Consider the following 27214-nt stretch of genomic DNA (forward strand, 5'->3'; position numbering starts at 1 on the left):
ATCGCCTCTCCACCAGGACGTCAGGGAGTGTTGCCGCAAGAGCGGAGCAGGCTGCCTCCTCGGAGCCCCTCCCCGCGCAGCCACGGCCCGGCACCACCCGGCTGCAACCTCGTCCGTGCGTCGCCCCGCTGGGGTGCGTGGCCAGGGCCCTGCGGGGCGCGCAGGGTGAGTCTGGGGCCTCGTGGTGGAGGGCGGTGCCAGGCTGAGCGGGGGTCGGCAAAGGCGGGGGCAGCGCTCAGGGACCCCGGGACACGGGCGCAGGGATGGCGGCCGGCGAGGGGGTGTGGGCCGCGGGGCTCACCGAGGCCCGAGGGTCCCGTAGGGAGGAGCCCTCCGCTCGGCTGCAGCAAGTGGCGCCCCCGAGGGGCTCGCGCCCGGCCCAAGATGGCGCCCCTCCCCCACCCCCTGGTCCGCGCGCGCCTCCGCGGCTCCGGGCGCGGTCCCGCGGCCCGCGCGCTCCTGGGCGGGGGATGTTGTGATGGAGAAGCCACCGCGGAGCCCGAGCCCCGCAGCCTGAGCCACCTCCGCTACCTGGGCCTGGGGCCTCCCCTCACAGGTAGGAGCTGCCCCTGTCGGGGCCCAGCCCGGGCGGTCGGATCCGGACCCCCAGCGGCGGGCGGACTCTGCAGCAGCCCTGATCCCCCGGCCAGGCCCTATCCCTCGGGCGGCCCTCCCACCGCGTATTCTGACCGCCCTTCTGTCACCCCACCCCAGCCCACCCCACCCCTTGTAGACTCCACTTCGGTCCTCACACCGTCCCCTCCCCGACCTTTACCTCCTGCCCCTCCGGGATGAATAGGGAACGAAAATAGGGGATGGAAAGCAGGGGCTTTAGGAGGTGGGGGATGGGAGCTAGGGGATGGGGGAGGGGAGGCCAAGGCCTGGGAAGGGGACGTGGGGTGAGGTAGGCAGAGAGATCACACGGATTCCTGCAGGGCCCTAGGCCTGGAATCTGACAAGCCGCATTCTGTTGCCCTCCGCGACCGAGGGGTGTGCCCTGGGGCCGGCGGTGTCCCCAGCTCAGCCCGGAGGCCTAGCACTCGCAGGAGCGCTCATTTAGAGCCGTTTTCCCACCGCCGGTTCAGAAGGTATCCCCAACCTATTTTGAATCTGCCTGTGGATTTCTTGCTTTCCCAGCCCCTCCAGCAAAGTCCTAGCTCTCTCCACTCCTTAAAGCCTCGTCTACACTTGCTGTCTTTTATTTCCTCATTTCCTATTCATTCTTAAAACGACTTCACTCGATCTTCTGCCTCTGGCACCCACGAAACTGCTCAAGCCAAGGTCACCATAGACCAACTCCAATGGACACTTCCCTGTTAGCCCCTTTACATTTCCGTACTATCAGTGGTGTATGTCAACCCTCCTTGAAACGTTCTCCTGGCTTCTCTCCTGCAGCACTGTCTGCGCCTTCTCAGTCTGATTTGCGACCTCCTTCCCCACCCTTTAGATGGTGGGAGGCTCTTGATTCTTTCCTGGCTATCTTCCCTCATTCTGCACTTCCTCCTCATATTTTAATCACCCTCAAGTCTTCAGGTTTCACATATATATGGTTACCAGATTTAAATATCTCGCCCAGATCTCTTTCCTGAACTCCAGACTCAGTATCCACCTGGTCTCATGATAGCCCCTTGGAAGTCCAGCAGGACTTCAACGCTTCCAGACCCCAAGCTGTGTGACCCTCCCTATGCTCCCTCTCTGCCATTCTTCCAAACCTGTTCCTCCTTCAGCTCTCAGAAATGGCTACTGTTTAATCATTTACCAGAGCTGGAGTCCTGGACAGCATTCTAGATTAACTTCTCTCTTCCACCCTCCACATCTATATCACCAAGTTCTTTCGCACCCACTACCCAAGTATTTTTCAAATCCATTCATTTCACTCCATCCCACCGACTGCTGCCAAACATAATCTAGACCACACACCCCCTTTTTCCCTTGACTGCTCTGATAGCATACCCTCTTATCTACCCCCCATTAATACTTTAACATAGTATTTTCCTTAAAAAAAAGCACATCTATCTCATCATTTATTCATTCAACATATGCTTTGAGCACCTAATATATACCAGGTATTGTTAGGCACTGAAGATTTAATTATGAGCAAAAGAGACTTGGTCCTTGTCCCCTGGAGCTGACAGTCTACGGGGGAAATCAGATAAGAATAAAATTACAAATGTAGTAAGTACTACGAAGGGAAAGATGGATGGTGCTTTAAGAACACATAAGAGCACTAGCTAAACTGGTCTGGAGGTAGGGAGATAGGTCAAGGAAGGCTCCTCTGAGAACATGACATTTTGAACTAAGAGGTGAAGGATGAAGAGGAGTTAGGCTGAGAGGGTAGGGGAAAGAGGTTCTAGGCAGAAGGGGAGTCATGTGCAAAAACACCTTGTGGAAGGAGAGAGCATGATATCTTCGAATCAAAAGAAGGCCAGTGAGGCTGGATAGCAGAGTGTAAAGCTGGAGAGGAAGGTACAGGCCAGACTATTTAGGCCATGTTAAGAATTTTGATCTTAAGGTCCTTGTCCTTGGTGTGGACTGTTGACAGTAGTGGACATGGAGAGTAAATCAAATCCAGAATTGAATGTAGGGAGTGAGAGAAAAGATAGTTTCAGGAATGGTACCTCTACTTCTGGTTTACACACCAGGATGGGTGGTCATGTCACCCCATGAGCCAGGATCCTGAAAGGGGACCAGTTAGGCTGTGGGAGAGAGAACCATGAATGGGGATATTGGTTTGAGAGGCCTTTGTGACATCCAAGTGGAGATATTGAGTAGACAGTTGAATGTATATGTCTGGAGCTCAAATGAGGGGTCTGAAATGGAGGTGTACTTTTGGAAATCATCAGTGTATAGGTGGTAACTGAAGCCAGGGGCATGAGAAAGAGAAAAGGGTGTAAGAACAAACCGTGAGAAACTCCAACATGTAATGGCTGGCGGAGGAAAATGAGCCAGCAGAGGAGTGTAAGAAACCACCAGACAGTAACTAGAAAGTAGGAAGAAACCAGGAGATGTGGTGTGTGGAAGCCCATGAGAGGCCCATGGTGTCAGATGCTGCTGGGACTACAACCAAGATGAGGACTCCAAGGGTCTGTTGGATTAAATGACACAGAGGTCACGGTGACCTCGGTAGGAGCTATTACTGAGGTTTATTGGGCGTGGAAGCAGGAAAGAGTTGAGGAGTGAGAGCCAGGTGGGGAAATGGCAACAGTGAGTGAAGAAAACATTTCAAGGATTTTGCATGTTAGGGGAGCAAAGAGATCGAGCAGCAAGTGGCACTGGAGGAGAGTCTGGTCAAGAAAGAGTCTGTATTTAAGCTGGAGATAGTGGATCCCAGAGGAGAAATTGATTAGATAAAAGAGAAAATGGATAAACAGTGGCATAAAATTTCTGGAAGGAGGCATGAAAGGAAGGATTTAAATGACAGGTGAAGTAGTTGGTTTTAGGAAGACGTAGAGAAAAGGATAGATACCGAGTCAGTAAGTGTGTGTGTTTGAGAACTTTCCTGGGCTGATGGCTTCCATTCCCTCTGTGAATTAGGAGTGGGGCTCATCCTCTGGGAAGGAGGGGTGGTGAAGCTAGTGTTCCAAGGAGATTTGTGTTCTCGTCTCAGCTTGAAGGTCACATCCTCAGGCAGGTCTTCGCCGATGTCTTGGCTAAAGTAAGGCTTGGGCTCCTGTAGTGCCCTGTTCTTTCCCATCATAATACTCAATCATTTATTCAACAAATAGGAAGTGCTTAGAGTTACTAAAAGTGCTTAGAGTGCTAGATCCTTGCATTACACCGCATGGCAACAAGTTGTTCAATGACTATTTCCCCACTAGACTGTGAGCTCCGTGGGGAGGAGCCATTTCTTTATTATTCATCACTCTCCCCACCCCCCAGTGGGGGTGCCTGGCATATAGTAAGCAATCAGTTTAGAAGACCACTGACCCTGAGCAGGTCTCATCACCTGCCTCTGTGGTCTCATACCAGCCCCGTTAGGCTTAGTGGCCACTCTTTTAATTCCTCCCATGAGAGCCCCACCCAGTTCCCTGACTTAAGTCAGAATCCATGTGGCTCTTTCCATCCTTTGAGAGGCTCCAGGGCTGGGTAACCCCAGTGAGAGGGGAGAGGTTAGGTTGTGCCCCTTCTTGAAGATACTGGGAAGCTGGTCATACTTTGACCTCAAAAGGTGACCACTCTGGCTTGGGCTAGGTGCTCAGGCTTCAGTGCTCACTCCCGACAGAGCTTCTTTTTCCTCCCCTAGTGCTTTCTGCCTCGGTGACCAGATGGGCAGCTTCCTTTTCCTCCCCTAGTGCTTTCTGTCTCCTTGACCAGATGGGCAGGGGTGCCCTGAAGTCACCCTGGCTTTACTCTATCCCAGCCTCACAGTGCCTGTGCCCTTCCCAGACCACACGTCCAAGTGCAAAGGAGGTTGGTCCCAGCCTGAGCGCTGAGAAACCTGGCTCCATCCACTCCTGCTTCAGAGAAGGCCCATCATCCCTATGCTGCTCTGAGCATGGCAGAGTCACAGGAACTCATGGAGATGCCATGCAAAGGAACAGCTTTTGAGCCAGAATGTCGGTTTAAGCTAACCCCTTCCCTCCCTTTTTCCTAGATCTCAGCCCTCACCTGTGTAGGGCCACATCCTAGTCCCTTCTCAGGGACCCTCCCTGACACTCCCGTTGCCATCCCCAGCCCATGGGGCCACACACACCTGTCTCAGGGTCTCTTCCCAACTAGTTCCAAGCTTCCTAGTTCCTAGTTCCTCTCACCGCTCCCTCCTGACCAGGGGCCCACTCTGTGCAGATGCACAGTGCACTCTTTTTGGTAATGGGAGTGTGAAGTTGAATAAGACACGGTGTCAGATGTTCTGATAGAATCCCGTACTGGGTATCGTGAGACACAGAGGAGGGAATGGACACCTGAGGATGGAGAGAGGGGACTGAACAGGAAAGACTCACTGCTTAGGAGCTGTGACCGCTGAGCCAAGTTTTGAAACATGAGCAGAGGTTCTCACAAGGGGAGACAGAATTCCAAGCCTAGGGAGCAGTGTAAACAAAGAGCCAGGACTGTGTGTGTGTGACGTGCTCTAGAATCCCCATACTTCACATGGCTGGAGTGTAAGGTGTGAAGGAGGCAGGACAGGAGAGGAGGTCTGAGAGGTCATAGGGATTGGCTCAGTGAGGCTCTTGGTGATCTGCTGACAAGCACAGACGTTATCCTGAAGGCAGCGGTGAGCCATCTAATTTTTTGAGCTGGAGAGTGACACAATCCGGTTTCCATTTTTGGAAGATTGCTTTGGTTCTGGATAGAGGCAGAGCCGTTTATTTTTCTCACTTATACCAGTGGCCACGAGATTTCTCATTGCCCAGGTGGAGCTGTACCAAGCAGACCAGCAGTTACACGTGAGGCAGACACAGACAGGAACCTTCTTTCGTTTAGTTCACAGGTGAGGGCATAGCACTGTGCCAGGGTCTGAGGAGCTAGAAATGATGGAAAGGTGCGTGAAGGCTCCTGCCTCAGGACCACGTGCTGCACCCGAGAGATGGCAGAGCCTTGCCAGGCAGCCTGAACCCCTCACTGCAGCCTATGCTCAGTGCTGAGAGCTACACTGAGGAGGCAGGGAGAACTGGGGCAGGGGCGTCAGGGAGAGGAAGGACTCGGGGGGAACAGGGAGGTGGAGAACCCTCAGGTGAGAAACTGAGGGAGCTGTGCAGTGGGAGTCAGAGAGGAAGGTGTGTGTCAGGGGGCAGTTGGTGAGGGAGAGTTGTGTGGTGGGGGGAAGGTCAAGTGGGAAGGGAGAACTCTAAGGGAGGGTGTCAGGGAGGGGAGGGGAGTGTGAGAGGGGCTGCCTAAGAGGGCCAGGATGAGAGGGAATGGGGGAGTGGTTGATCAGGGAGAACCAACTGTGAGATGGGGGGCCGGGAGGCCCCAGGGACGAAGTACCTTATGGTGGGGGTCAGGGAAGGAGAGAAGCCCAGCAGAGGAAGGTCAGGGAGATGGGGACATGGAATGGCACCTTGAGGGTGGGATCATTAAGGAAATGGGATTGGAAGGCTAATAGGTGGAGAAGGTGATCCATGAAGGGCTTCTGAGGATGGAGGAGGGAGTCCAAGGGGACAGGAGCGGGGAGCTGTCACTGTGGAACAGGAGAGTCCCTCACCTGAAGGGCACGTGGTGTTTGGGTGGGTACTAGGAGCAATGATTGAGACACAATCACATGACCAAAGTTTTTCTGAAACTGATTGAGGAGTTGTTAAACAGGGCCTGGGGGAGGTAGGAGGGGAGATTAATACATTGATTCAACCAATATTTATTGAGGTCTTACTCTGTGTCAGCACTGGGCTAAGCTCTAGGCAAACTGTATTAAAAAAAAAAAAGCCAAAGTCCTCACCACCATGGAACTGAAATTATGGTCACGAGGAGACAATCATTAAACAAACTAGATGATAAATTAGCATGTCAGGTGGTGTGAGGTGCTGGGGAGAGTTTGGGGATTGCTGAGAGGGGGCATGGTGGCCTGCAGTTTTAAAAAGAGTATTTAGGGAAGGCCTCGCTGATAAGGTGACATTTGGATAAAGACCTGAAGGGCTGGAGGGTCCCAATCAAAGGCTTCTGCGGTGGCCCAGGCATCTGGCATTATAGGGGCTGGCAGAGGAACGGGTACCCGAGGTGAGATGCTGTATAGAAACAGTCACCAAAATGCAGCTCCAGCTGGCCAAAGGAGCCATGAATTGGAGCTGAAGGTCCTTCTTTTGTGACCTGCCTTCCCAGGACCATGCCCTCAAGGGCTGGGTCTGTGGCTCATTCTCTCTTGTCCTACAGTCCCTAGTGCAGGGTGGGCTTGGGGGCTGATTGGTTCCTATGATGATAGGAACACAGCCTTGGGAGCTCACAGTGGTGGGGCTGTGGATAGTAGGGTAGCAGGAGGAAGGGGGCAGGCAGTGTTCAGCGTCCAGAACACATGAGCCGGTCCCACACCAGCTGTGGCCCTGGCACAGTAAGCCCCAGTCGGATGAGCTGGGGGTGGGGATGCACAGAGAGCCATTGTGTGGAGTCTCAGCCCTTGGGAGTGAGAGCAAAGCAGGGGCTGGCTGTGCTGTCCCAGGAAGCTCAGGGCTGGGGATTTGGGGATGGGGTGGGCTATGGGCCTGGGCCTGGCCAGTGGGGTGGTGGTGGAACGAATGGTGGTGGTGATGGTGGACGGAAGTCAAGCCCAGTTATTCTCCTGGGAAAATAGCTCAGCGGACAGCAGTGTGTGCTAGCCAGCTGAGTGTAGGGAGATAAGGAGATACAGGACACGGGCCTGGGGCAGAAGGCTCAACATGGTCTCCCCTCCCCACCTGCAGGATCTGCCAAGGCCATGTCTGTTCCATCACCCCTGAGCCAGTCGGCCATTAATGCCAACAGCCACGGAGGCCCCGCCCTGAGCCTGCCCCTGCCCTTGCACGCCGCCCACAACCAGCTGCTCAACGCCAAACTGCAGGCCACGGCCGTGGGACCCAAGGACCTGCGCAGCGCCATGGGGGAGGGTGGCGGGCCCGAGCCAGGCCCTGCCAACGCCAAGTGGCTAAAGGAGGGACAGAACCAGCTCCGGCGGGCTGCCACGGCTCACCGTGACCAGAACCGCAACGTGACCTTGACCCTGGCTGAGGAGGCCGGCCAGGAGCCTGAGACAGCACCCTTGGGCCCCAAAGGCCTGATGCACCTGTACTCTGAGCTGGAGCTCTCCGCTCACAACGCGGCCAACAGAGGGCTCCGAGGACCCGGCCTGATCATCAGTGCCCACGAGCAGGGCCCCGATGACGGAGAGGAGAAGGCGGCAGGGGAGGCCGAGGAGGAGGAGGATGATGAAGATGAGGAGGAGGAGGAGGACTTGTCTTCTCCCCCAGGGCTGCCGGAGCCCCTGGATAGTACGGAGGTGCCCCCGGGGCCCCGGGCCCTTGCAGACGGCCCCCGGGAGCACAGCAAGAGTGCCAGCCTCCTGTTTGGCATGCGGAACAGTGCGGCCAGTGACGAGGACTCCAGCTGGGCTACCTTATCCCAGGGCAGCCCCTCCTATGGCTCCCCGGAGGACGCAGGTACCTTGTGGAGACTGACTGGAGAATGTGGGAGGGCAGGAGGGCAGAGGGTAGGTCCCCGCATACAGAGGCCAGGGCCAGCCTGGGTGTGAGTCGCAGAGCCCGTGTCCCCAGTCCTCAGCTGGCCATGCCCAGGTTCTCCGAAGGAAACTGTCCCTACATTCAGAGTGCTTGAACAAGTTGACGGACCCATCCATCACACACCCCGTGATGGATTATGGACTCGGTCTGTTTGTGGGGCACTTACCAGGTGCGGGCCCTGTGCTCAGCCTTACTGTTATTTAGTCCTCACTATAACGTTGTGAAGTAGATACCATTATTATGCCCATACTGCTGGTGACGAAAAAGAGCCTTAGAGAGGTTTAGCCCTTTCCCAAGGTCACAGGTAGCCTGAGATCACAGTGGTCCTGAGATCTACACCAGGTCCAAGTGTGGACCTGAGCTCTTGGCCCTGCCTTATGTTGTCACCAATGCATACAGCACGATGGGCCCAGGTGCACCAAGGACAGTTTGTAGCAGGCAACACCTCCCCACCGGGGTCTGTTTGGAAAGGCCAGGGGTGTTATGTGCAGAGCACTGTGCTGGGCATTGCAAGAATGCTGTTTTGTCAGGAATAGGATATTGGCTAAAAGTTACGGAAACAAAGGAAGAATAAACATGCTTCATTGGGCTGGGGGGATAGATATTAGGACTCTGAGGATTGATCATTAAATGTGTCCCGTTTAAATAAATTGGGTCTCTGCATTTGCTGGTGTCACTTAGAGATGCAGACAGAACTGAGGAGCAGAGGGCTGCAGCCGCAAGCCCGGAGCGGGTTGGAGTGCATGGAAGGACTCCTCTGGCACTAGGCAGCAGGCACCATCCCCACAGCCCAGGCTGGGGGACCTTTGAAGGGAGCATGCGGCTCAGATGAGCCAAGAGCAGCACGCCACCCTCTTTCAGAAGCTTACTATGGGCCTTTTCAGGCATATACAAAAATAATAGAATAAGGAGCCTGATTTACCCATGACCCAGTTTCAACAATTAGCAACACATGGCTAACCTTGCTACATCTATACCCCAAGCTACTCCTGGGCCCCACCCTAGGTTATTTTGAAGCAAATATGTAAATGTTCACTCATGCATTTCTTTCCTTTTTTTTTGGTGAAGTGCAATCAGTTACAATGTGTCAATTTCTGGTGTACAGCACAATGTCCCAGTCATGCGTATACATCATTCATGCATTTCCAAAAGATAAAACTCATCGAAAAAATCCACAATAGCGGTATCATGCCTACAAAAATTTAACAATAATTCCTTAATATCACAGTTTCCAGTCAATGTTTACATTTCCCAGTTGTCTAACAAGTGTCCTCTTGTCCCCTTTGATTTGATTCTTTGCATCAATATCCAAACAGGAGCAGACTTTTTGATGGTCGATACATCTCAGAGTTTCCTGTGATCTATACATGATCCCTCCCTCTATTTTTGCTCCCAGTTTTGTTGCTGTATTAATTGAGACCACTGCGCTGTTTGTCCTGGGCTTTCTGTGGGCTGATTTTGCAGACTCCTCCTGTGTGGTGTTGAACATGGTCCTCTCCCCCTGGATACCCCGTAAATTGGCAGTGAGCTCTAGAACCATGGTCAGGTTCAGATTTGAGGGTTTTGGGGCTTTGTTTTTGCAAGAATACTTCATAGGTGTTGAGTACTTTTGTCAAATTCACAGTCTGATTGACTCGCTTTTGAAGGATTTTAGTGGCCATTGATGGTCAGCGCCTGGATCCTCCTTAAAGGGAACAGCTACTACTCCACTCCAGCTGCTCATTTATAGGGTTGAGCAGGGAAAAGTGTAGTCTTGATGCAGCCAGTTCATGTAACTTTTCAAGGGAGACTGAAAACTAGATATTGATGTGAAACATCCTAATTTCTTAATGTTAACAACCAGTTCTGCTTTCTAAAAAATACCACATAGGCCACACAAAATCTATCTGAGGCTTGCATCAGTCTGCAAGTTGCTTGTTTGCTACCCCTGCCGTAGGGGGTGTGAGTCAGAGGCCAAATAACGGAGGACCTGGTTGCTCAGGGCCTCCTGCATGGTCACTTTGGTGGCCTGGTCTGTGAGCCTGCCGGGAGTGGGAGGACAGAACTGCTGAAGAGCTGGGAAAGGAATGCTGGGTGCGGGCAGCGGCCTCAGCAAGGGAGCTGGTGTGACGAGAGAACCTGAAGGATCCCGCTCCGCTGGAGGCTGTGGAAGTGGAGGGTGGTGGTGCAGGGCCAGCCTGTATCACTACTTACTCTTGTGACTGTGTTGTTATCACCAGGAAGGCCACAGAGGAGGTCTGGGCTCCTGCAGGAATGTAGTAGAATTGATTAAACATTATTTTCTCCTTCCTACTCTAGGATCTCCACAAAGTTGTTGATTGGATGCATGTATGTGAATGAATGAATGAATAAATGATGAGTGAATGAACTTTACTACTTGTGTTGGGTTCTTACTTGGTGCCAGGCCTTGTCCTAAATGTGAGAATGCGTACTGCAGGCGACAGATGTTCCTGCCCTCGTGACACTCAAAGTCTAGAGTGGAGACAGAAATGAACAGGCAGTCTGAGCACTGGGGTGGGGGAGGTGCAGGAGGGGCGCCCAACGCTGCCATGTACCCGGTGGGGGAGAGGGGAGTGGGTCAGTTTTGAGAAGCCACCTTTACACTGATGCCTGAGGGAGGAGTGGGTGAGGCCAGGTGGAGATCCAGGGGAGGGGGCTGGGCTCTGAGAGGATAAGGGGCATGTCCCAAGCAGGGAGAGAGAGACCAGGGGTTTGGGGGTGGTCAGAGGTAAGGCGGAGAGGCAGGCGATTAAGGCGCACATACCCTGCAGAGGAATTTGGGTTCTTCTGAGGGTGAAGAGAACAGAGTATTCAGCTGGAGAGAAGTTTAGCATTTTGGAACAATCATTTGGGCTGCAGTGTGCAGCCCAGGTTGGAGGAGACTAGACAGGAAGAGGGAGACCACTTGTGAGGCTGTTGCAGTGATCCAAGTGAAAATACCGGTAGTCTGGACTAGGGCAGTGACGTGGGGGTGGAGAAAAGGAGAGAGCATTACTAACTCCTGAGCGGGTGACTACATCTGGCTTAGCCAGGAAGGCATGTGTGGATGGATGAATGACTGAATGATACATGAACCTTTGAATGCGTGGGGGAGCACCTGAATGAACTGATGCAGGAGTTAAAGTGTACATTCCTGAATAAATGTGTGCTTGTGGAAGCAAAGGCCCCGGGTGGGGCTATACTCAGAGGGAGTCGTGCCAAGCTCCAGAAGGGCCTCCCAGATGGTCAGGGTAGGGGCGGGGAGAGCGGCCCCTCCAGGACAGATCGGAAGGATGAAGCTCTTTGAAGCAGGAAGGTGCAGGCTGACGGGGATGGCAGATGGATTGGTGTGTGTGACTCAGTCAGAAGATGGCGAACTAGTCCCCAGATTCAAGGGGTGTATGACCCTTCAGGAAGAAGGGTATGGCTCTGGGGAGCACGGCTGTCCTGGGTGTGGTGCTCTTGGAAGGTTTGGCCTGAGGGCGATGGAGGGTCTCTGGGGAAGAGGAGGCATTCTAATTTCCTAGGGCCTGAGGTGAGGGGAGGGTGGGGGGAAAAGAAGCAGCAGTGGGTACCTAGAAGGCTGGATGGGCAAGAAGAGCGCCTCCTGTGTGGGCCCACCTGACCTGGAAGCGGAGGGTGGTGAGGCACCTTGCCCCAGTGACTCTCCCATCAGGTATGCAGCCACCCGGGTGTAACCACGCCCATTCCCTGCCCTCCTGCCTGGTTGCCCAGCAGCCTGGGTCTGGGGACTGCCTGTCCCTCAGCGCTGCCTCTTGGACCAGTCAGGGTTCCTGGTTTCCCTGGTAACGGGAAGCACGTCAGCAGTCTGGGCGCTCCCAGCCGGTCCTGGTGCTGCGGTTGCCGAGGAGACGCTGCAGCCTGGCTGGGCCCTGGCAGGTGAGGGGGGTTGGTGCTGGGAAGCCCCAAGCCCAGCCTCAAGCTTGCTGGGGCCCAGCCCCTGAGGCCCACTCTTGGGCTTGAACTGCTGGGCAGGTTCTGGGTGAAGGCAGGGATCCCTGGAAGCCTTGAAGCCACACCCTGTTTGTGCTGAGAGCTCTAGGCTTTGCAGGGCCCCAGGTGGCTGGGGTATTCCCGAGGGGGTGAGCCTCCTGGTGTCCCTAAGACTTTGTGTGACTGTAACACTGAGGTGACCGCTGTGAGGTGGAATGGAGATTCAGGATTGGGGGAGGGGAGTCAGGATCAGAAAGAAGAGGTGTGAACAGGGACGGCTAGGGTCTCACGAACCCACTCCCCATCCCCTTCCCTGGTGGTCCTGCCCCTCCCTAGTGAGCTCCAGGCGGGGGAGGATCTTGCCTGGCAGGCACTCTGCCCTGGTGAGAAGGGGGCGGGATGAGCTTTTCTCTGCAGCCCAGCACCAGGCTGTGAGCCCAGCTGGCTGGGCTGGAGGGGCTGTGAGGAGGGAGGGTGGAGGCAGGAGGGGCTGGAAGCCAGCGCCATGTTCTCCCAGGACATTTTCCTGGCCATCATCCTGCAGGACAGCAGCCCAGGTGAGAGGCAGCACGGGGCTGGACATGATGTGGGGTGGGGCTGGCAGGGAGAGCAGCATCGGAGGAGGCAAGAGCCAGGCTGCAGGACTGGAGCGGTGTGGCTCTGCCGGGGAGGAGGGGCTATGTCACAGGTGCAGGGTGTGTGTGCATGTGCACGAAACGTTTGCCTGCATCTGTGTGTGGCAGGGGTCAGGGTGTGAGTGTCTGAATGTGTATTCACTGTCTGTGGTACCCACACGTGTTGGTGGTCGTTGTGGGTGTGGTCTCTGCACACACGTATGGCAGGGGCTGGAATAGAGAGCTGTGTGTGCACACCTCTGTATGTGGTGTTTGCATTCGTGGATGGCTGGAGATGGTGTGTGTGTTTGCCCCTGCACATGCGAATGCACCTGTATATGAAACCTGCTGTCTGTGCAGCTATTTCCTGTTTGTGCACATCCTTGTGTTTGTGGTGGTTGCACAGGTGTGTAGTAGGGCTTGTATGTGTTGTATGTTTTGTATGTCTGTGTGCATGTATGTGTGTGCAGGAGCTGGTAAATGTGTGCACCTGAGATACAGATATGTGTGACAGGAGGTCATTTGGGGTCACTCAACCTCCCTCCCTTCTCTCTGCCTTCCTCTTTCCCTCTGTGTGGCCACATTAGCCAGGAGCAGAGCCCAGGAGGAGACCTGAGTCATGTTCTCTGCTGGTGCCCCCTGCCATGCTGTGACTCCAGATTTCAGGCTCTAGGGGGAAGCAGGAACCTTGTGCTGGAGCCCTTTCCCCACCCCTTCTCCACCATGGGGTCTCGGGAGGGGGTGGGCATAGCACCCATTCACTATCTGCTTTTCGTGGGGGCAGACATTCACCAAGCCTCCCCCCCTGGCAGATTCCTTTTGGAACCCCAACGCTTTCGAGACGGATTCCGACCTGCCGGCCGGATGGATGAGGGTCCAGGACACCTCAGGGACCTACTACTGGCACATCCCAACGGGAACCACCCAGTGGGAGCCCCCGGGCCGGGCCTCCCCGTCACAGGGGAGCAGCCCCCGAGAGGAGTCCCAGGTGAGGCTCACAGGCCTGATGACTTTGACCAGGGGTGAGGGTGGTGCTGCTGGAGCAAGATGAGCCACCCATTCCTTGCTCCCGTCCCCCCCTCCTAGCTCACCTGGACGGGCTTCACCCATGGAGAAGGCTTCGAGGATGGAGAATTTTGGAAGGTGAGAGGGGGGCCCTCCTTCACAATGGGGGAGCTGGAGAAGGGGCATCGTTTGGGTCCTGATTCCTCTCTCCTCTCCCCAAGGATGAACCTAATGAGGAAGCCCCGATGGATTTAGGACTGAAGGACCCTGAGGAGGGGACATTGCCCTTCCCGGCTCAGAGCCACAGGTGAGAGGGAAGGCATGACACAATGGGCTAGCCGTGGGATGGATCTACCTGGAAGGGGCCTTGGGACAGCTCCCTGTTTGGAGGCCTGTACCAAGTGTTACCATCTGCCTCCAGCCCAGAGCCATTGCCCCAGGAGGAGGAGAAGCTGTCCCCACGGAATGCCAACCCAGGGGTCAAGGTTTGTTCAAGACCAATGCCCATTCCCCCGGGCCCATGTGCAGGAGAGCCCCTCGGGTCATGTTCTGGGGGCCTTTCTGGTCTCAGTCCAGCCCCCAGGTCTGAAGCTCTTCCAGTCTCAGCACAGACCCCTGTGTCTGAGTGGGAGGCTCCTCAGTTTTTAACTCAACCAGCCCAGTGGCCTGGCAGGGGCCATTCCAGACTTGACTCAGATGCTTCCTTGACTAGCAAGGGTCTCCTCCGAGACCATCACCCCTCCTGCCAACTATATCCTGTTTATAGAGCCTAGTGTTAAACCCTCCTACCCACCATGTTCTGAGTCAGGAACTCCTCTGGTCTCAGTAAAGTTCCCTTGTCCTGGGCTGGGGGCTCTTCCGGTTTTAGCTCAGACCCTCTACCCCCACACCCTCTTTTGTGTCTGGCAGTGCTTCGCCGTGCGCTCCCTAGGCTGGGTGGAGATGACCGAGGAGGAGCTGGCCCCTGGCCGCAGCAGCGTGGCTGTCAACAACTGCATCCGTCAGCTCTCCTACCACAAAAACAACCTGCACGACCCCATGTCTGGGGGCTGGGGGGAGGTGAGGGCCTGAGCTGACAGGGTGGTGGGCAGCAGAGAAGTGAAGGGGAGGTAAGGGCTGGGACAGCGAGCTGCCCATGGGAGGGCTGGGGCAGGGAGTATGGACCCAGCGAGTGACAGCCTATGAGATGGACTTGTGACTCCAGGTTGGGCCCTCAGGAGATGGTTGTCTCATGGCGATGGGGATGATAAAAGGAGTCACGTCAGAGGTGACAGGTGTGACCCCTACCAGACTGACACCAAAGCAAGGGCCCCCAAGCTGCGGCTCACCTCCCTCGAGCTGGAGGTGGTGAAGATCAGCCACCTTCCCAGCTGCGGCACCGCTGAGCGCCTGCTTCCTGGGCCTGCAGGGGAAGGATCTGCTGCTACAGCTGGAGGACGAGACGCTAAAGCTGGTGGAGCCACACAGTCAGGCGCTGCTGCACGCCCAGCCCATCGTCAGCATTCGCGTGTGGGGCGTCGGGCGGGACAGTGGAAGGTGGGAGCAGGGCCAGGGATCCTCGGGTGGGGGCTCATGCTGCAGTCAGAACGGGGCCCCCCTCCCTAACTCTGTTCTTTGCCTCTCTTGTGCTGCGGGACCCAGAGAGAGGTACTATGCCTAATTTACCTTGACCGTTCCTCACCCCACACTTGGACCAGATGCTAAGAAGCACCCGACTTGCCCTCTTCTGCCCTGCCCCTCGTGCCCGCTGTGCTCGCCCATCCTCCCCTACCTCGGCATGCTTGCCTGTCTACCCTCCAGCCAGAAGGCAGCACCCACAAGGCACCATCCTGAGGGCAGAAGCCCTGGAGGAGCTGCAGTGGACAGGGAGGGTACGGGTGGGGTGGGGATGAGGCACAGCACTGGGTGGCACTGGGAGACACTGAGGTGCCCCTCCCCCAACAGGGACTTTGCCTACGTAGCTCGCGATAAGCTGACCCAGATGCTCAAGTGCCACGTGTTTCGCTGTGAGGCACCCGCCAAGAACATCGCCACCAGCCTGCATGAGATCTGCTCTAAGGCACGGCCCCTCTGCACCCTGGACTAGCTGCCACCTTTGCTCTACAAGGATGTGGGCGGGGTCACAGAGTTGGGGTGGGCGTCTCCAGCTTGATGAAGCCCTAAAGGACCTCCCTTGCTCTTCCCCTCCACCCCTCCCTTCCTCAGATCATGGCCGAACGGCGCAATGCCCGCTGCTTGGTAAATGGACTCTCCCTGGACCACTCTAAACTTGTGGACGTCCCTTTCCAAGGTCAGTGTCACAACCCTGCCAGGTCCAGCTCACCTTTATTGGCAAAGGTAGGGTGAACCAAGAAGCGTCACAAGCTACTGGGCAGAATGGTAGAAAAACGGAGACTTAATCCTTTGGATCAAGAGTGTAGGGACTTTGGTTAAAGAGAGGCAGGTGGAGGGGGAGGGTGGGTGACTGTCCAGCTTATGCCCTGGTTCTGGGGACTGGGAGTCAGCAAGACCTGCCATGTGACTGATCCTCCTCTTCTCTCCTGCAGTGGAATTCCCAGCTCCCAAGAATGAGTTGGTACAAAAATTCCAAGTCTACTACCTGGGGAATGTGCCTGTTGCTAAACCTGTTGGTATGTGTGTCCTTTTTCACCCAGGGATCACTACCTTGATCCTAGAGCTCTGCCCCCACCCTCTTTCTCCCAGTGCCTCTTCTACCAGACCTTCCTCATGCTTGGTGTCACCCTGTTCTTCAAAATGCATCCCGCTTCCTGTACCTCTGTCCCAGCTGCACTCTGTGTCCTGCCTTCATTGAATGTGAACCAGGCACACAGGGAGACCTACTCTTGAATCCCCTTGAAAAGCTTTGGTTGGGTTGGGAGGCGGGTCTTGGATGGCTGGAAACACCGGAGCAGCCAGGAGCTGGGCTTGATACTACGGCACCTACTGTGGGCTGCGGGCATCTAGACAGGAAGCAGGGAATATGTTTGTTATGTGCTTTATTGTTTATAAACTACTCCCTTAAATGTCATTTAGCTTATGAGGTTGGGATTATGATAATACCCACTTTACAGATAAGGAAGCCAAGGGTAGAGACTATTAGATTCTCTCGTATTTCCAGTGCTTTCACACTGCCGGTTATTTACTTGTTCATTCACTTAGCAAATACCTATGCAGCCTACCACGTGCCAGGTCCTGGGAGAGCAATAGCCAGTCCTTCTTTCCTGGAGGTTACAGGCGATTACAGTAGAAAAAAGGAACTACATTATTGCAAAAATAAATGTATAATTACAAATTGAGTCATTCATTGAAAGAAAGTAGCAAGGAGCTAGGAAACCATGTAACAGAGGGGCCTCACTTAGTCTAGGGAGTCAGAAAGGACTGGAGAAAGTGATATATGAACTGAGATTAAAAAATGGATAGGATCTAATGTGGTCAAGTGGGATGGAGATGGGAGTAGTCAGGAGAGGTCATTCTGGGCAGAGTGAACAGTGTGTGCCACAGGGAAAGGCACTTTGGCACTTCAAAGGCATTGTGAGAGGGCCAGCAGCATGAGGTGAGGCTGGGAGCTGGGCAGCGGTCAGACCCTGTGAGACCTCATAAGCCATGTAAACCATTTGTTCTTCATCATAAGAGCAGTAAGGAGCTATGAGAGGGTTTTGGAGAGCACACTTGGTGTAACCCTTTGAATTTTGTAATGCTCACCTTGGCTATACCACGGAGAGAGATGATCGGCAGGTGGAGGTGGATTTGGGGAACTCAGGCGGATCTTGCAGGAGTTGTGGCCAGTGATGAGAGTATCTTGGACTTTGCTGGGGCTGAGGAGGAGTGTGTGGATTTAAGAGATATTTAGACAGTTAAAGTCAACAGGCCTTGTGATTGGTTGGATATAGGGTGAGGGACAGAGGCCTCTAGGCTGACTCCTAGCTTCCTGACTTTCGGAACTAACTGGAGAGTGCCATTCTCTAAAGGTAGCAGACACTGGAAGAAGCCCATTTTGGTATGGAGATTTGAGTTTGATTTCAGCCATCCCGAGTTTAATGTGCCTTGGGAAAGCTGAATGGCAAACTCGGGTTGGCAGCTGGATTGAGAGAGGAGAGGTCTGGGCTGGAGATACGAAGGTGGGCATCACTGGGTTAGAGAGGTAATCAAAGCCATGCGTGTGGAGAAGACTGACCCTGGCAGGTGGGCAGCTGCTGCGAGAAGGGAATGAGGCTAGGCCTGGCCGTGAGCCCCTCCAACATCTAATGGACAGTGGAGGAGGATGAAACTGCCCAGGGGAGTGAGAGGGAGACAGGGCAGAGGGAAAAAGGAGACTGCTTCAACAAATGGTTGGGTGTCATGTCAAAAGACACTTGGGAAGAACTTGATAGTGGTTGGTGAATCGATAAACACAGAAATGAAAGAATGAATGACACTTGCCTCAGAGGGCATAGCTGGGAGATGGTAGACCCAGGACTCAGAGCCTGGTCATCTTCAGTTCTCTGCTGTCCTCTCAAACCGTGCTGACTAATGATCAGCATCTTACATTCAGTGACGAAAACCTTAGATAGGGTGGAGATTGAGCTGGGATTTGAAGGAAGGCCTGGATCTGCAGAGGAGTGGCACTGCCACAGACATGGAGCTGGAGGTGGTGAGAAGATCCTGCTCTGGGGTCAGGAAGGGGGCGTGGCTGAGCCCTCCACCTTTGCCTGAGTTTCCTCCTCCCTCACCCCCAACTTTGAAACCCTGTGGCCTCTTCCAGTTATTATGCTTACTCCCCTGTCCACCTGCCACCCACGTAAGCTCTCACTGCACGACAGCAGCCCCCTGCAGCCCTGGACGGCCCCTCTGCTGCTCACCGGCTCGATGAGTCGGCTCTGCTGAAGCCAGGGCTTTCGCCCACTCGTCCCTAAGCTCATTTTATGCTTTATTTATGCTCCCCTTTTAACCTCCATGAATTTAACATTGGCCCCTCCTGAAGCGGGAAGATTCACTCGTTAATTCAACAAATGACTAAGGGCCTGATCTAAGCCAGGCTCTACTCTAGGTTCTCGGTATATGTTAATGAACAAAACTGACCAAGATTCCTGCCTTCAAGTACCTGACATTCTATTCGGATAGGCAGGCAATGAAATTGGTACATTATGTAGAATGTTGGAAGGCTACAGTTGAGATGAAAAAAAAATGCACAGCAGGATAAGGGAGATTGGGAGTTCGGGGCTGGGGTCAGGGTGCAGATTTCAGTCCTGAACTGTTTCCAGTTATGACAGACTTTTCCCAGGCCACGTAGTTCCACTGCTTTCCCCGCCTCCACATTGGTCCTCCCTACTCTGGGGCCGGGTGCCACCCCCACAGCTCCATCTGCTTATTAAGCACTTTGACCTTGATGTCTGATTCACACTCATGATCCTTGAGCTTTTCCATTGACTGGCATCAGTGTCATTAACATCTGAGCCCTCTGCATTCTGCCCTGGCCCGCCCACTCCTGCCTGTGTCATCACCCTCCATGGTTCCTGGGTGGCTTGGTTGTACCAGTTTGGGTACATTTGCCCGTGTCGCCTTGAGGATGGCTTACTCATGCATCTGGAATTCCTTCAGTAGATAAGCCTTGTTCTAGGACTGGGGACACAGACATGAATTAAACTTGAGATGGCCATAGCCCAGTGTGGAGAAAAGGGTTCCCAGCAGTTACGGGTTGTGCTAACACTTGTCCTAGCAATGCCCCTTCTCTGCCCTGCAGTAGGGAAGGCCTCCCAGGAGGGGCCTGGGTGAACCCTGAAGCGTGAAAATTGGGAGTTTCTCAGTCAAGGGAGAAGGGACCCTCTAGACAGAGGCTTTTCCCTCACTTACAGTCTGTCCCTTGAGGGCATCCTCTTCTCTTACTTTGTATTCTCCATTGGTCTACCTGGGCATCTGCCAAGATTAGATGTTAATAAATGCTACATAAATTATTCAAAGTTCAGGGAGCAGTAAAATGTGAAGCTTGACAGGTCAGATGAGGCCAATTTTTGGAGGACTTGCATGCTTAGGAGAGGAGTTTGGCTTTGATCCAACCAGAGGTAAGATGAGCAAGGCCAAGATAAGGGAGGACCTTTGAGTAAGACATTTGTCCTCTGCCCATAAAGGGTCCACCTGGTCTACTCCTAGCGGTAGCTCAGAGGCACTGAAAGGGGCAAGAGGGCCCGCGAGCTGACCACGGTGGTGTGTGCTTCTGCGCTGGCATCGTTCATTCTAACCTCTTCACTGTGATGGTGCACAGGTGACAGAGCCAGATCACGAGCAGTGTGGATACCAGGACACGTGCCCCACCGTGCCGTGTTCTCCTGCCTTGGTTCTCTGCTGAGTACAAGCAGGAGTGGGATGCATGGGTGGAAATGTGTAACAGCAGTTTAAGGTTGAGAAGACATTGTTACAATGGCAAGTTGATTGATCTAAAAGCCTGGAAACTTGGGCTCCTTGGCCTTGGAGCACATCACAGAAATTACTGAGCGCAGTGAAGATTCTGACAGCCCTTCTGGGTCTAAAACTAAGAATATAGAGAAGGGGGAAGAGAAAGGCCTGGCTAAGAACCTAGGATCTGGAATCAGACTGCCTGCCTTCAGATCCCCATTCCTCAGTGTGACCTAAGGTTTATTACCTGATTTCTAAAAGCTTCAGTTTCCTTATCTGTGAAATGGTGATAAAGGAATCTGTTGTGAGATAGTAAATGGCAGAGTGCACTGTAATGATCAAGAAAGTAAACATTCCTCAAATGGATGTCTTAAAACAAACAAACAAAAAACCAAAGGTTGGAGAGGACTGGCCTGTAGGGGCTGACCTGGGAGGCACTGTGGTGTGAAGCCCTGGAAGGTCTGAATGTGGATGAACACTGAAAGCAAGATACAGAGAGGGCAGAGCTTGGGGAGGGTCAGTCTGCTTCGGAGGCTGGAGGAAGAGGCAGTCAGCGAGGAAAACCAAGCTTGGGATTCATGCTGGAAGAGGCCAGAGAAGTGCCAAGTCCCCGAAGCCAAGGAGGAGAGCACCAAGGAAGGGGTACGTGCGCCGTGTTGTCAGGAGGTGTAGGCTAGTGAAGCCGGGGTGGAGCCGAGGCCCTGAGCTTGATGGGGCAGAGCTGGAAAGTCTAGGGTAGAGCTGGGGTGTCTTTTCCCCACCCCCAGCAGTGCCATGCTCATGTCCTTGTCTTTCAGGGGTAGATGTGATTAATGGGGCCCTGGAATCAGTCTTGTCCTCCAGTAGCCGTGAGCAGTGGACCCCAAGTCATGTCAGTGTGGCCCCTGCCACCCTCACCATCTTGCACCAGCAGGTAAAGACCTGCCGCGCCTTGCCGTGGAGGGGAGCCCAGGGGCGAGGGGAAGGGCTGCCTGTAAGATGGAGGTGCCCAGTGGAAGAGGGTCGGGCTGTTCCTTTCCAACTGGCTCCCCTCCCTGCAGACAGAGGCAGTGCTGGGGGAGTGCCGGGTGCGCTTCCTGTCCTTCCTGGCCGTGGGCAGAGATGTCCACACGTTTGCATTCATCATGGCTGCCGGCCCAGCCTCCTTCTGCTGCCACATGTTCTGGTGCGAGCCCAATGCTGCCAGCCTCTCAGAGGCCGTGCAGGCTGCATGCATGGTAAGTGGGCAGGGTGGTGGAGCGGTGGCACCCAGCCCACAGTGGGCAGGCTGGGTCGTGACTGCCCCTCCTGTCTCTCTGCAGCTCCGCTACCAGAAGTGTCTGGATGCCCGTTCCCAGGCCTCCACCTCCTGCCTCCCAGCGCCTCCGGCTGAGTCCGTTGCCCGGCGTGTAGGGTGGACTGTCCGCAGGGGCGTTCAGTCACTGTGGGGCTCCCTCAAACCCAAACGGCTGGGTGCCCACAGCCCCTGAAGCCCTGTCTTCCCTCCACCTGCTTGCATTGGGCCCCAGGGAACTCAAGGGTTCGGGGCAGGGAGGGGCCCTACAGGCTATTCTTAGACCTCAGAGCTGCCCCTCCCCATGAGCTAGGGTTCCCTGCCTAGGGGCTGGGGAGGGAAATCTAATCCTGCAAGGAAGTGACAATACTGGTGGATTGATGAGAAAGGAGCAGGAAGCAAGGCCAGCCCCAGGGTCCCTATCCCCACGTTTCAGGTGGAGCAGGAGGAAGCGGTCTAGGCCAGGCCCCATCTTTGTAGGGTCCTGCAGGGGCAGGAGGGGACTGGTCAGGCATGGGTCCCCTGCCCCCTGCTCCGTGGGCACCTCTGCTGTACTGATATCACTAATAAAGTCTGTCTGCCCTGCTGAACTGTGTGCCTCCTGTGCCTGCACTGCACCATCACTCCTGGTACCCTGATCCCTCAGTTAGGCTCTTACTCCCAGGGCCCCCTTGCCCTGCCTGCCTCAGAAGAAATCAGGTCACAGCAGGGTCTTGAGTCCAAGTCTCTTGTTTTTATTCTAACAGCCTGGCAACCAGGCAGTAGCAGCAGTACAGGGTTCCTGGCTGGCCAGCACAGGCCTTGGGTGACAGCTTCTGTCTGGTCTGTCCAGGGCAGTGCCAACTGAGACCTCTGCTCCATGGCCACGAAAGGACAGCAGCCTCAGGGCACCCAGCCCCACTCCCATATCTTGCTAAGTCAGCTCCAAGAATGGCAGTCTTGTTTTGGAGGTGTGCCTGGGCGGGGGGATAGGCTCTTCCGCCAGACCTCGCTGTGGTGCCTCTCAGGGGTTTTCACTCCTTTCCTAAGACACATGCTTTCCCAACTCTGGGCCCTGGGAGTGCTAGCAGAACAATGGCCTTGGCCACAGGCTCTGGGCATCAGGAGTGCTTGCGTCTGGCACCAGGTGACGACATAGAGCAGGGCTGTCTGAGCGGGCAGAGAGCTGCGCACACAGAGTAGCCAGGCGGCAGGGCGTGCCACAGGGCTCCGAGGGCGGGTGGCCCTTATGGTAGAGAAACCAGAAGGTCTGGAAAAGTCGCATGTCGCTCCGCATACGGTACACTAGGTCGTGCCAGGCGGCAGGCAGCGCGTTGGGCAGCCCGTAGGTTTCCCGAGCCTTGTAGAGGAGCTGCCAGTGCGGCGTGGCTCCGGGCTCATTCGCCTGTGTCAGGTTCAGGATGTAGGTCTCATGGTCCAGGACCACGTGAGAGCTCCCCGAGTAGTTGCCATCTATTTGGTAGACGCGGTAACCTGCAAGAGGGAGGAATGACTGTAGAGGGAAGAGGCAAAGGCGACTCCAGGGAGGGACCACACGTCAGGCCTGCCCTTGCGCGGCCTTTCCTCCGACCCCGCCCCCAAATCCGCCTCCGCTTTTTTCTATCTCCCCAACTTTCTCCCACCAATTCCCTCTATCCCGAAAACTCAATTCTGCTCCACTCACCAGGATTAAGGCTGATGTAGGTGGTGGCACTGGGTGCCAGGAAGGCTACAGATAGTGGCCGGCTTAGGGTCTCTTCGTCATAGAAGACCTCAAATTCATCCACGTGGGTGTGACCAAAGAACTGACCAGCCAAGGTGTTCTCATACCTAGCCAGGAGACAATAATCATATTCAGAAGGTTCTAGGTTCTAGTGGTGGGGGTGGGGGGGAGTCTGGTGCAGACAGGATGCTTTCTTTCTCCATCCTGTTCAGATAAGTAGTTTCCCCACCCCAGTGGGGCAGCAAGGATGGTGAGATGCTCAAGGGAATTTCCAACCCACCCCCCTGCCCCACCTCCCTCCTACCTGTTTACAATTCGGTAATAATTCCAGCTCCAGCTCTTCAGGCAGTGCCCTGGGGGAATGTGGCCAATTATATGCACCTGTGGGGAGAGTTAAGGAAGGTTATCAGGGCAAGAAGGGTCCAGGAAGCCCTGGCCAGGAGAGTTGGTACTCATGTCTCCTACAATCGCTGGCATTCCTGGCCAGAGAGAGGGCGAGCAAGTGAAAAGACTTAGTTCTAAGGGTGACCATGAGCTGAATCCCCAGGGAACACTTGTTGGGTGTGCCAGAAAAATCAAGCTTCTCGGCTCACAGGTGCTCAGCTCCAGATAGGAGTCTGCTCATGAAGGGTCTGCTTTTCCACCCACCCCCCCCACACCTACTCCAGCAGGTTCCCACCACTCTCCCTCACTTTGTCTCCTCGATCCTCAGCGGCCTGAAGCTCCCCCACCAGCCACTGGAGCTGCCCAGCAGGATCTGTGGAGTTGATCAAGAGCCAGAAGTTCTCACGGGAACAAAAGTTCATATTGAGAGAGATGAGGCGGAGGCCAGGGCGTGGGGAAAGGGCATAGAACCCCCCAATTCTGAAACAAAGTGAACACCAGGGGTCAGCATGCGTTCATAATCCTGGTCCTGCAAAAGGAAACTTGGGGGAGGGCAGAGGCACACAGGACATCACCCCTACCCTCAAGCTCACATTCTAGCTGAAGACCAAACAGCACTGATTACAGGGCCCTTACGAATGAGGAGAGTGGCTCAGAGGGTGAAAGGCTTTGGGAGTCAGGGGAGAGGTAAAAGTGAGCTAGAAAAGGAAGCGAAGGTCATCCAGAGGGAAGAGGGCCTGGGCCTGGGCAAGTTGGGAAAAGTTGGGATGCTAATGAGAAGGCACTTTAGAGGGCTCACATGAGCCAAGACACAGACTAGCATGGGGAGAGGATGCTGCTAGCCCTATAAAGGAGGGCGGGTGGAGATAAGGGTAGAAATAGAAAGTGAGGTCAGATTGTGAGGGCCAGTGAGGACAGCGGAGGACTCACTGCTAGAGCAGTCACAGATAGTGCCAGGTGCCTGCTCCCTTCACTTTCACCCACCTGTCTTCTCCCTTCCTGGGTTTCTATGGGCCTCAAATACCTGAGGGTGTGAAGGGCTTCAGCAGGCAGCCAGGGCTCCCATGCCTTGGCCATCGCCTCATAGAGCCATCTGGAAGACTGGTTGCCCTCTATGAAGGGGGGAGGGAAGCCATTGACGGGTGTGCTTTCATGGTTGCCCACGGCAGGGTACACTGGCACTGGCCCTAAGAACTTCTTCACAAGGGCTGTGACGGTGGTCAGGGCCCGCAGCTGGTCCTGACGAGACTGGTGCCAGACATTGTGGGCAGGGATGTCTCCCGTCCAGTACACCATATCAAAAGGGCCGGCAGGGCCGAGCCCGCTCAGCAGGCTCTCCAGGGTTCGCAGGGGCAGGTCACACTTGCTGTACTCGCCCCAGTATCCAGCACCTGACCGGGAGGCAGGCGGCAGGCCAGAGTCCCGGCGGCAACACAGTGGGTTCTCACAGTCAGGGTCGGTGCCCTCCAGGTAGTCATGATCCCAGTGCAGGTCAGTGAGGAAGAGGACGCGGCTGACAGGGGAGCCTGGGGCTGGGGGCTTGGGCGGCTGGGGGGACGGCTTTGGCACAGTTGGCAAAGAGATGTTCCAAGATGAGAAGATGTCCCAGTGCCCACAGGAGGATCCCAGGAGCAGGCCACAGGCCTCAGATGGGCTCAGCACTGAGCGTGTCCACACCTCCACCATGTCGTCCTCGAAGAGCTGGACAGCCGACTGGCATACAGCGGGCGGTGCTATTTTCAGCAGCTTGCACAGCTTGATGGCCACAGAGCCCACCCAAGCCACACTGGGCTCTTTCTGTGGCGGGAAGAACCAGCGGTGAGAGGTCAGGGACAGTGTACAGGGACCAGGCCAACCCCTGGATACCATCCTTTGGGCCTCTATACCCAAACTGAGGCTAGAATGCACTCAGTTCCACCACAGTAAAGAGATGTCAGTTCATCCCTGCCTCCCTCAGGCATCACCAGGCTAGTAGGTTTAGCTCAGCAGCATTTCAGGCCTTTGCTTGCCGGGCTGGCTTTCTCAGGCACTGTCTGCTGAGTGCCCTGAAATTTGGGCTGGGCAGAATGACAGACTGCCCAGGGTTTGGGGACATACACAGGGACAGGGCACTCTTTCCCTAAGGATCCCCACAAAGCCTGCCTACCAACCAGGGCCCATCAGGATCAAGGCAGCCCCATCTAGCCCCACACCTCTGGATATTTCTTAATTCAAGTCCCTTTTGAGTAGCTAGTCCCAGGCACGGAGCTCAGAGATGGAGATGATAAGTGTAAGGCAGAGCGACTCAAGTCAGGCACACCTGGGTTGGAGTCCCAGCCGCTCACCCCTCACCAGCTGCCAGTCCTCAGGCCAAAAAGACTTCAGCTCCCAGCGGTTTCTATTCATTTGTAAAATGGAGATAACAACGGTAATGAAACCACCTTGCAGGCTGGATGTTACTGCATACATGGGCTAGCACAGTGCCCAGCATGTAACTTGCACTGTTGCCTTACTTCACAAGGTCACAATGGAGGTAGTGGTGGTGGTGGTGCCATGCAGCCATGGGTGTCCTCAAAGGAGAGCAAATTCAGTAAAGGCTTGTGGATGACAGCCTCTCCATTAGGGGACACGACAGCGCCGGCCTTAGCCCCAGCCCCCACTCTCCCTCCCCCAGCCCCTTTACCACTCACCCGCAGCCCGAAGTCGATGGCGGTGAACAGGGCTTTGCAGGCTGGGCAAGTGAGGTTCCACCACCCAAAGGCTTCTCGGAGCTGGGGCGCTATGCGACTGGATTTGGCGGGATAGCCTTTGGCGGGAAGAGGGTGGGCCCCGGCTGGGACCCAGAGAACCAGGGAGTCGGATAGGGCCAGCGCCATGGCCAGGCTCACCCACAGGAGCCTCGGGCTGGGGGCCCACAAGGACCTGTCCGGTCCTTGCTCCCGGCCCGACCTGGGGCGGCCCTGGCCGGGAGACACTCCTTGGCGGGGCATTACCCGTCTTCCTAGACCGGGCTGATTCGCCCGACAGCCCCGGCCAGTGTAGGCTCTGGTTGGCTCTCAGGATCCCAGGCGGTGCCAGGGACACCGACCAGCACCCCTTTGCAGTCGGCTGACGCTGAGACGCGAGCGGCAAAGCAGCTCCGCCTCTTCCTCTTCCCCGGTTCCGCAGCAGCTGATCGCGCTGGCTGGGGGCCAGATCAAGACTACGGAGGCGGAGGCGGAGGCGGAGTGGGCCGGGCGCACCCGGGACCCGCCCAGGATCCCGCCCGCGGTCCCGCCCCGGCCCTGACCGCGAGCGGTCACAGCTGTGGGGGGCCGCTGTATCCGTCCCGCCCTTGCTGGCGTGGATCGTGTGGCTGGTGAGAGGCCCATCTGAGGTTCCTAGGCACCGCCTCTCCAAACGTGTTCTCACCTTGTTGCCTCTTTGGACCAGAGGGCCCCCTTCCTCAGTTTCTCCTGTCCTACCGCTGGTACCCACACCCTTGAGTCGCCCTGACTGAGAATCCTTTTGATTCATATTTCTCTAGATGGAAGGACCCTGGACTCATGGAGGGACATCTATACCTTCATTATATGGATGAGGACACTGAGGTTCAGAGATGGTGAAGTGGCTAAGAATGGTAAAGACCATATCCGCCAGAAGGGCCAGGAACATGGAGTAGAACTTGGGTCTCCCCATCTTCCTGTATCCGTGATGGTAAAAGCTATCAGTGACTGAGCTCTACAGGATGTTCCAGGCACTGAAACAGGCACTTTATAGTTATTAATTTTCAGTTCTAACAACAATCCGAAGAAAGAAGTGTAATACTATTATT

The 27214-nt window shown here is 55.2% G+C and overlaps 2 protein-coding genes across 6 annotated transcripts; one reads left to right on the forward strand and one right to left on the reverse strand.

The window, feature by feature from the left end:
- The first annotated feature begins 25 nt into the window (after nucleotides 1-25).
- APBB1 (amyloid beta precursor protein binding family B member 1) lies at nucleotides 26-21925 on the forward strand. Of its 4 annotated transcripts, none has more exons than XM_032489164.1 (15): nucleotides 26-165; nucleotides 7329-8060; nucleotides 13501-13676; nucleotides 13775-13831; nucleotides 13915-14000; nucleotides 14115-14178; nucleotides 14603-14752; nucleotides 15102-15229; nucleotides 15335-15340; nucleotides 15638-15752; nucleotides 15899-15983; nucleotides 16240-16323; nucleotides 20860-20975; nucleotides 21103-21279; nucleotides 21364-21925. In XM_032489164.1, the coding sequence occupies exons 2-15, from the start codon at nucleotides 7343-7345 to the stop codon at nucleotides 21529-21531; spliced, it is 2130 nt and encodes a 709-aa protein (XP_032345055.1). In that variant the 5' UTR covers nucleotides 26-165; nucleotides 7329-7342; the 3' UTR covers nucleotides 21532-21925. The 4 variants fall into 4 exon arrangements, with proteins under 4 accessions (XP_032345055.1, XP_032345053.1, XP_032345054.1 ...); XM_032489162.1 differs by lacking the exon at nucleotides 26-165 and adding an exon at nucleotides 219-556; XM_032489163.1 differs by lacking the exons at nucleotides 26-165; nucleotides 15335-15340 and adding an exon at nucleotides 222-556.
- Nucleotides 21926-22048: 123 nt separating this feature from the next.
- On the reverse strand, nucleotides 22049-26555 carry SMPD1 (sphingomyelin phosphodiesterase 1). 2 transcript variants are annotated; one of them, XM_014560090.2, is made up of 6 exons: nucleotides 26091-26553; nucleotides 24446-25218; nucleotides 23730-23901; nucleotides 23342-23418; nucleotides 22999-23144; nucleotides 22049-22808 (listed from the first exon to the last, which is right to left on the reverse strand). In XM_014560090.2, exons 1-6 carry the CDS (start codon nucleotides 26388-26390, stop codon nucleotides 22399-22401), a joined length of 1878 nt encoding a protein of 625 aa, XP_014415576.1. In that variant the 5' UTR covers nucleotides 26391-26553; the 3' UTR covers nucleotides 22049-22398. The 2 variants fall into 2 exon arrangements, with proteins under 2 accessions (XP_014415576.1, XP_032345058.1); XM_032489167.1 differs by lacking the exon at nucleotides 23730-23901 and having other exon boundaries at nucleotides 24406-25218; nucleotides 26091-26555.
- Between the last annotated feature and the right edge of the window lie 659 nt (nucleotides 26556-27214).

This window comes from Camelus ferus, chromosome 10, assembly GCF_009834535.1.
Source record: "Camelus ferus isolate YT-003-E chromosome 10, BCGSAC_Cfer_1.0, whole genome shotgun sequence".
Lineage (NCBI taxonomy): Eukaryota > Metazoa > Chordata > Mammalia > Artiodactyla > Camelidae > Camelus > Camelus ferus.

Excerpts from the sequence above, each read along its gene's own strand:
- APBB1 (XM_032489162.1), top strand. The coding sequence starts at position 385 with ATGGCGCCCCTCCCCCACCCCCTGGTCCGCGCGCGCCTCCGCGGCTCC. Across the intron at positions 13,677-13,774 it reads GCCCCCGAGAGGAGTCCCAG|CTCACCTGGACGGGCTTCAC; the intron begins GTGAGGCTCACA and ends CCCCCCTCCTAG. Across the intron at positions 14,753-15,101 it reads TGTCTGGGGGCTGGGGGGAG|GGGAAGGATCTGCTGCTACA; the intron begins GTGAGGGCCTGA and ends CTGGGCCTGCAG.
- SMPD1 (XM_014560090.2), bottom strand. The coding sequence starts at position 26,390 with ATGCCCCGCCAAGGAGTGTCTCCCGGCCAGGGCCGCCCCAGGTCGGGC. Across the intron at positions 23,902-24,445 it reads GAAGCCCTTCACACCCTCAG|AATTGGGGGGTTCTATGCCC; the intron begins GTATTTGAGGCC and ends ACTTTGTTTCAG. Across the intron at positions 23,419-23,729 it reads CTGAGGATCGAGGAGACAAA|GTGCATATAATTGGCCACAT; the intron begins GTGAGGGAGAGT and ends CTCTCCCCACAG.